The sequence below is a fragment of the Erigeron canadensis genome, chromosome 6 (assembly GCF_010389155.1).
Source record: "Erigeron canadensis isolate Cc75 chromosome 6, C_canadensis_v1, whole genome shotgun sequence".
Lineage (NCBI taxonomy): Eukaryota > Viridiplantae > Streptophyta > Magnoliopsida > Asterales > Asteraceae > Erigeron > Erigeron canadensis.
Window position 1 is genome coordinate 27283165 of NC_057766.1, and position 9230 is coordinate 27292394.

A 9230-nucleotide genomic window follows, 5' to 3' on the forward strand; every position below is an offset into this window, starting at 1 on the left:
TTTAGGTTTTCACATAGATAAAACACAGTTTTGAAAAAACATGTTGATACATTGAAAAAACATGTTGATACATGCTTTTTCAAAACGCAGTTTTTAAACATAAAATCTAGTTTACATAATCAATCCCAAACACCCCCAGTACTTGACCAACAAAGATTGTTGCTGAAAGTAGATCCAAGGGTGCATACAAGTCCAACTACATATACATAAGCTGAATTGAAGTCCATCTGCATACAAGTCTAACTACATAATAGACCAATGTCAGTTCATGTACATTTAAAGTCCATTTACTTAATTACTAGTTAGCTTTAGATCATCAACAGCTCCTATCTTGTATAAAAGATCCATTGAATACCCTACATATTAGCTGATTGTCCAATTAAAGATCCATGGATTCGAAACACTCGAATTGAAGTTTCCTAGAAAAAAAGCAATTAGAGTAGATTCATGAAACTCTTACTTATCCCCAATGCTGGTCAATATATGGAACGAACCATATCAACACTTAACGAGTTGATATTTTTGGTCGTTACCACAAAAATATTTGAAATAAGATAATCTCGCTATCAAGATGACTTTGTCTATAGTTATGCCTCAACTAATATCACTCTTTTTTATGTGTTAAGCCTGACATATGATAATTTAATATTGTGTTTTTATGTGTTATAGCTGACATATGATAATTTAATATTGCGTGTTTAAGACACTCACCATTATTAAGTTATATGAATAGTGATCCAATCATCGTTTTAATCTTCATTTTGCACATTTTCAAGTTTCAAAGTTAAAATGTTGTATTACAAAAGCAATATAGGTATCCTCATCCACATAATTGTGACCACTTACTATAGCATTTGATTTTATCATCATACGTATCCTCTCCATCCCAATTTTAACCCTTTACTTGAAAAAAATTAAGTATATAGTTCAGGAAAAAGATGACAATTATATACCCAATCTATAAAAAAAATTTGAGATCAATTTCAAGATTATTTTTTAAAGACTTCATGTTATTAGTGTATAAGAGAGAATAGGACGTGTTCTTGAAAGATCACTAACTTCATATACACCACGACAAGCAATCAATCAGGTGTACCAATCCTCTTATAAATCCTGTTACACCTGTATGTTATAATGAAGCATCATCGAGAAAACTTGTATACCGATCAATTTATTTTAAGTTATATACAACTAATTGACTTGTACTTTTGATCTTTAAGGTAAAAAAAAAGCTGCATTAAGTAGTAAGTATAAGTACGGGTATGATTAAAAAATAATGGGTACAAATTAAGTTTTCTTTTATGTCTTTTGAGTTTGAAATGTAAAGAACAATTCAAATGAACAAGAAGACATATATAAAGTTTATTTTTATTTTTTTAATACTGACATATCTGACATATGATAATTTTGTCGTTATAAAAACATTGTGTTTACTTATCTAACTAATCAAGATTTACAAAATTAGTTTTTAATTTATATCTACTCCATACTATAACATAGAAACAATATGATACTTAAGCATGAATAATCATAGATACAAATATTGTTGCTTACCAATTTTCTCGAACAAATTGCAACCATTTGTAAAGCATCTTCCAAACTTCATCTACGCATCCACTTGTGTGTGTGACAGAGATATACGCTTAAACATTAGATACAATATTTGTATATGAAAAAGATTTGAAAGTTTATGCTAGTCAGGTAAATAAAATAAGAAAACCACTAAACAAAATTTTTAAGTAAATACGAGTAATAATTTAGCTATTACTTTATAAATTTTGACCGCCGACGGTAAACGACAGATAGCTCACTAGTGTTTGCTTATTAGGATTCCTAATAGTTGTCAAAATTGGTATTTCTTTTACTTCAATAAAATATTTGATCAAGGAGTTAAATTTTTCTCCACATTGGTAATAAATTTTTTACTGGAGTTAAATATTTGTGTTTATGAGTTATGCTCTTTGCTTAAAAGCCCATTATAGCCTATCAAACTCAAACCCAAATAACCAGGCTGAGTGGCTTGGTCCAAAAATGTTTTTGTGATTTACATATATCCTTTTTTTCGACTTATGTCGCGTGTTCTTTTTTATTTTGGTTTCACGTACTTTTCTTTCCAGGGTACAAATTGTGAGTTCTAATTTTATTTCTTCACATTTACTAGTATAATTATTTAATTAAATGAATAAATAAAATTTATTCATGAGCTAATGTGAAATAAGCCGAACAATCAACATTAATCAAAGTCAGGGTTATTTGGTAGTTTTAGATAACATAGAGTTTAAGAGTTGTTGCACTTATAAAGTTAAGAAAAAAAAAGTAGAAAAAACCTACAGCCAACGAAACACCCTAATCACCACCATATGTTATAGTGGAAAGAAGATCTGTTTTCGCAAAAAGATCTCAGCATGATGACCACATATATTTAGTTTCCGCGTAGGTTTGAGTGAATTTTTACCTTCACATCTCAATGACGTATGTTATGCTTTCGACATTAAATACAACAATTCATGTAAGTGGGAATCCGAGAGATTTTACTAGTAGCTATTTATTGTAGTTATGGTATATACTTTTAAACATAAGGTACAACTCGCTATTGCCTTACTAAAAGCAACCCAAACCCTTAAGTGTATTGTTGGCTAGTTGCACTTGTTTGTGAATAATTTACCCTCTTAAAAAAAAATGAAACATTCTTAAGATTTCCAGCAATAAATGTAAGACCAACAACAATAATGGGCTGGTCGTTGAATTGTGCTTACTCCTTAGTGCATCCTTACACATCATTTGTACATTTTGGAAAACCGGTATTATTTTGCTCGACTATTTTCACATTACTCGAGCAGAGTTGAATTTGCTATCTCTTGCTCTATAGCTTATTCTAGGCCCTCTCCTGTGTAGAACGAATTGCAAGTTTCGCCCAGAAGGGTTTAAATTAAAATGGGGGATTATGCAATGGATGAATTCTAAGAAACGATGTTAGTAATTAGTTCATCAATCCCCATGTGTCAAAAACTAAACAATTAGACTAACTTGCAATTAGAGTAACATGTGTTCAACTATTCATCGTCCCCACAGGTGGGTTGTTGAGTTTAGGGACCGAATCATAATTCATGACAGCTAACGAGTCTATAAATTTTTTGGCTGCCACCACAACCATAATTGAATAAGATAATGTCATGGTTATGACAAGTTTTTTATTTATTGAATGTACCCATACCAATTTTTACGCTAGTATAATTATATGTGTCATAGCTGACATATGATAATTTAATATTATGCACTTGTGACATTTAAAGTTATTAAATTATATCAATATGGATGGCTTTGTTGATACAAATAATAAGTCAAAAGTGCACTTAACACTAATTCAATCAATCATCCTTTTAATCTTCATTTTAAATTTTTTAACATCTTAAATTTTGATTTTCTTTTTTATTATCAAAAGTGACAAAGAAAACAAAGTGGTATACATATCATATTATATTAATTAAATATATAAAAGAAATCAAAAAAATGCTGAGTGAATAAAATAAACTTAACATGTAGAAGTGAGTTCATCAGGATTGAAAATAAATTTCCCTTTAATTTGTTTCCTTCCCTCTTTTCTCAAGTCCAAGCACAAAGCGAGCTTGGTATGTGAAAAGTAGAACATTTGACTATCTGAGACTAAACAAATCAGTTTTGGGTTATATACAGTATAGGACAACATTTGGTATTGGTTTTAAGACAAGTTTTTTTGAATGTGTATATATTTTTGATTAATTTTAAATAAAATGTCTTTCATATGGCATGATATGTATCATATATTTGGTAATTAAATAAACGAACAAATATAAGACTTATATTCTAATAAATAATATAATATGAGATACGGAGTAATTAACAATATTGACCACATGGTCACTACTTATATATAGTGGTTTTCGCTGAAAGATCGTAGCAATTAAGTTGAACATATGCATCCCGAAAATATATATCGCTTTATATGACCACATGGGCACTACTTAATTCTTTTTTATGTTTATGTTCATATGAGACGATATATATATAGTACATTCTTGCATATATGAAAATAACTTCATTTGTCGAATGTGTTTCATTATTTTAGTTAATTTTCTACATAAATTTGAAAAGCAATCAAGTGTTTCAACCTTTTTATATATATAAAAAATAATATTGGTTATAATTATTGTCAGGATACATCATGAAGATAACTATTTTATTATTTCAAAGAATATTATTCCAAAAACATAGGTATGGTAGAACAATCATTTTATTGTTTATGAATAAAAAGTGTTGATTAAAATTTGTTTTTCCAAGTTATAAGTTTAGGAATCATTTGATATAAGACAATAATATACGAATCTATATATAATTTAGTATGCCCATTATGAATACTGACACATCTGACATATAATAATTTTGCATTTACTAAAAAGAGTGTTATTTTACATAGTTTTCATTGTCATGCCGACATATCTAATCTAATTTAATATATAAAATAAGGGTTTTTTTAACAGATTATTAATGATAACATTAACTACAAATAAATAACCATATAATCATTTGCATACCAATATTTTTGAACAAACTTGAGAACCAATTGGCAAAAGCATCTTCAAAACTTCCTTTAATATGGATTAAAGAATTTATACTCTTTAGGGATATTCTTCACCAATTCTTCAAAGCATCCACATGTGTATATGTATGAGTCAAACATTAATAACATACAAGTATTTGTGTAATATGGAGAAGCTTTAAATGCTGATCGCTAATGAAGTCGAGGACGTACTCAAGGTCGATTTAAATCAAGAAAAAGGGGACTTCCACTAAAATTTTAATTATAATAAATAAATTTTAGCAAATATTTTAAAGGTTTCAGCCGACGGTTAACGACAAAACATGTTCCTGTCCATTGTCCAATGCTGGCGCAGTTATTTTGATGCTACATAGTACATATATAGTTGGGAAATTTGATAAAGTGAGATTCAATTATCAACTCAACTAAAAATAATATATTTAAGCTTTGTTATTATTATTTTTCTTTAAAAAAAAATGAAAACTAATTTAATCGATCTTATAGAAATTAAGATAAAATACTGTCTTCTTTCATCTATATATATTGAGCATTTGTTTCAATAGTATTACATTTATAAAGTTATTTCATACTAACAAGAGTTGGGCTATTATTTTTTCTTCCATTTTTGGCCGATAAATTTGACTCACATGGGTTCGACTGTTCATTATCCTCAAAAGGAGGTTTGTATTTGTGGATCGAATTGCAAAAGTTAACAAGTCTACAAAATTATGGTTGTCTTTAACTCTTTATGGTCGTTACAACCTAGTTGGAATAAGATAATGTAGCCTTTAAGATAACCTTGTCACTTAGTTATAACCCTACCAACATGTACCGTATTATATGTCATATCTGACATATAATAATTTATCATTGAACACCTAAGATATTCAACGTTATTAAATTATTAAATTATATCAAAGTTATCAACATTGGCGGCTATACTTGAATAGAAGTGATATTAAAATGATGCACTTACCATTAATTTTACCTATCATTCTTTTAATCTTAATTAGTAGCTAGGTTAATTTCCACCTTTTAAAGTTTGATAAGAAGTAACAAAAGGCAAAGTGGTATGGAGTCATTCACACAATATGTGGCTGGTGAAGAGAGAGCATTTTGGATTTTGGAAATGGTCGCTAGCTAGGAGGTTCCTTGCACCGTAGCGTGGTCAATATTCCAATGCTTGTCGTAGAATTTTTGTGCCCTTACTATTAAACATTTAAATCCTTGTAACAATTATTATTATTATTACAATATACAATATATAATTACAATGACAGGGTTATAACTAGATATATAAACACATTTGTAAAGTAATCATTTGCTTACCAATATTTTCTTGAACAAATTTGTAAACCATTTGACAAAGCATCTTCAAAACTTCATTATAATATGGATTGAAGCATTATACACTTAGCCATATATTCGCTAATTCTTCAAAGCATCCACATGTGCGTTATTAGAATTAATAAACACACAAACACTTAAGCGACTAAACACGTATATATATGTAGACGACGAGTTAAAATCTGTGAAGAAAAGTTTTGTAACGAAGTATTTGTTTATGGATCAGAGGCTCTGAATGCCAAGATCACTAGTGAAGTCGGGTAAACTAGCTTGAATCAAGAAAAAAGGGACTTTCACTAAAAAAGTAAAAAATTAATGTTAATAAAGTAATTTTGCTAATATTTAAAGGGTATCCGCCGACGGTAAACGACAAAATGCGCTCATGCTTCCAATAATTCTGGCCCAGTTTTATTGATAGCTCATAGTCCGTACATATATCATTTCTAGATAATTGGTAAATTTGGTTGGGACGTTTGACTATTATTTCTAGATAATTGGTAAGTGATATTCAAATATCAACTCAATAAAAAGGGAAATATATTTAAATAAGTAGTAGCAGGTTAATTTATCACAATATATATACAAGTTTTATATATATCAAGAATGGTAATACATATATATATATATATATATATATATATATTTCATATAATTAAACTATGGAATATCAATATCATGTTTTCTGCAATAAAGAGTTGTATAATGCCAGCTAGTTTTGTTATATATATTGTCTTCATCGGTTCAGAATATTGGCTTTCCCATAAACAACCTAATCAAGATATCACATTAGCTTTTCATATATACATCATTTTCACAAATAATATGTTTATCACTAATAATATGTTCGTTTTTCTCAAAAATACTCAATTAATATATGTACATAAATATTATTTATCATCATTTTTCCCATATAAACATCCATGAATATAATAGACAACCTCCACCTCAATCACCTACAACAATAATACCTTTTTCACAAACACCCTACACGGCTACACCTCATCATGGATCTCCCACAAACTTCCTTATCGTGGAAGTCTTGGGTATGTATCACATAAATAACCACTGAATTCCATTAGAGGAGAAAAGGACCCGAATATCTACTAGTCTACTATATATACTTTGATGGATTTAGTGTAGATGTTAGAATTTGGGCGTAGCCATTAACTCTAAGGGCAAAGCCCTTAGAGATTGTTTTTTAATGGTTCACTGGTTCTCATCATATATGTTGGTTCTCACTTGATCCCTTCACTATATATATATTTTCCAAAGATAACCAATCGCAAACCACTTTTGGGGTGGGATTGTAGTTCATATCGGAAGACCTCCTCATTTCTTGGATAAACATTAAGTATGAACAAACTGAGGAGGAAAACACAAAACCAATGGAATTGATCAGGTTAAAATCAATGAAATTGCGATGAGTTATTATTGATCCTTTAATTTGTCACGTAACTACTCTATGATTAAAAGAACAAGGGATGAGATTTCAAACCATGACCTCTCCTTTTATGTTACATGTCCCTTAATTCTACTACTATCAGCTTAAGATCAAATGATTGTACGTAAATGAATATTACTGTAGTGTGGTATATATATAATAATGGATAAGTGAATATATATTTAGGATTCTTATCGATCGAGGTTAGGTTTGATTTCCTAGATTAAGGTGAGTCAATAATAAATTACATATTATTTAAACATATCTTCAATCCCACTTGCATTTACTTTTAGTAAGTAAGTTGGATCATGTTTGTGGTGTTGCAGTTATTTATATTGTTGTATGTTGTAAATACTGTTACAGTTGCTGTTATCTAATTTTGCAAGTTGCAACAAGTAAACCCAATTAATGGATCTTTATTAACATAATAATGTAAACTAATCATAAAAGCAATGTGACAACGACAGATTTATTAAAAAAATAATGTTATAAAATGAATTCTAGCCACACACAGACTAATTATCACAGCCAGACATGGCTACCCAATATATATTCTATTGCTTAATGAATTGAAGCTATATATCCTATAACCTCCATTTAAAGTATTCTTATACAATTTAATATATGATAATTTAGTTAAATGTTTCCCAATAATTTAGTTGAACTTTCCCTTTTGTGAATCATCAAACTTAAGTAAATTTATAAATATTTATATATATATATATACAAACACGGAAATATATTAGGACTTATTATAAAACACAAGTGCTATCCATCAGTTGAAGAGATGGATGAGTACTTTTCATCATTGTCCCAAGACCAAAGTAAAGTGTCTAATTCTCTAGATAATAAAGAGGTCACAAATGTAGAAAGGATTAATAATGAAGAAGGTGATTGTCAGAAATTGAAGCAATACATCGGTATCCGAAGGAGGCCATGGGGAAAGTTTGCAGCGGAGATACGAGATTCAACGAGAAACGGGAAGAGGGTTTGGCTAGGGACATTTGATACAGCTGAAGAGGCAGCATTGGCATATGATCAAGCATTGTATTCAATGAAGGGTTCCTCGTCCGTACTTAACTTTTCGTCGGAAATAGTGAAGGAGTCTTTGAAAGGATTTGACTGTTGTGTGAATAAAAAGGATGGGGAGTCTCCAGCTGCTGCTATTAAGGAGATGCACAGGCTTCGTAGAACGAGAACGGATTCGAAAGGAAAAAGTAAGGAGCAGGAAAATTTAGTGGTGTTGGAAGATCTAGGGTCTGATTTGTTAGATGAGCTTTTGAGTGCATCATGATTAATTCTTTTCTGAAGGAGCAAACAAATTCATGATTTTATAAGATATATATATTTCAACTCACAATCAAAAGGGTTGTGGCAACAGGTTAATTACCTTAATTTTTTTGATTTCATGATTATTAATTTAAATTTCTGAATATGTTTACATCTCTTGATAACACCATTCTTGTTATACATATTCTGATTTCGAAGTAAATTAATAACCGTGTATATTGAAACAAAATGCTTCAGTCTCTTTGCACTACTGTGATGATGATCTCCCATATATGGTGAAATTAAGATTTACATGCATGCTCATGACAATTGGTGTTTGTGTATATGGCAATTTGGTATATGTGTTTTGATATTGAATTCTTGGCTATATTAAAAGTGTAGTTAGACATACTAAACCCTAGCCTACTTTGAAGAATATATATATATATGCTTTCGAATTTCTATATGCAAATATCTGAAACTAGCTATCTGTATATCATAGCAAACGATTAAGTGTCATTATTGATAAGCACGAGTTTCTTAGGCAGTGAAACTAGTAGTTACTACATCAAGCCGATAGAGATATTGAACACAGGA

At 29.7% G+C, this 9230-nt stretch overlaps 1 protein-coding gene across 1 annotated transcript; it reads left to right on the forward strand.

The window, feature by feature from the left end:
- The first annotated feature begins 7943 nt into the window (after nucleotides 1-7943).
- Nucleotides 7944-8883, forward strand: LOC122603566 (ethylene-responsive transcription factor 1B-like). The gene has a single exon (XM_043776298.1). It carries the CDS (start codon nucleotides 8152-8154, stop codon nucleotides 8656-8658), a length of 507 nt encoding a protein of 168 aa, XP_043632233.1. The 5' UTR covers nucleotides 7944-8151; the 3' UTR covers nucleotides 8659-8883.
- Nucleotides 8884-9230: the final 347 nt, after the last annotated feature.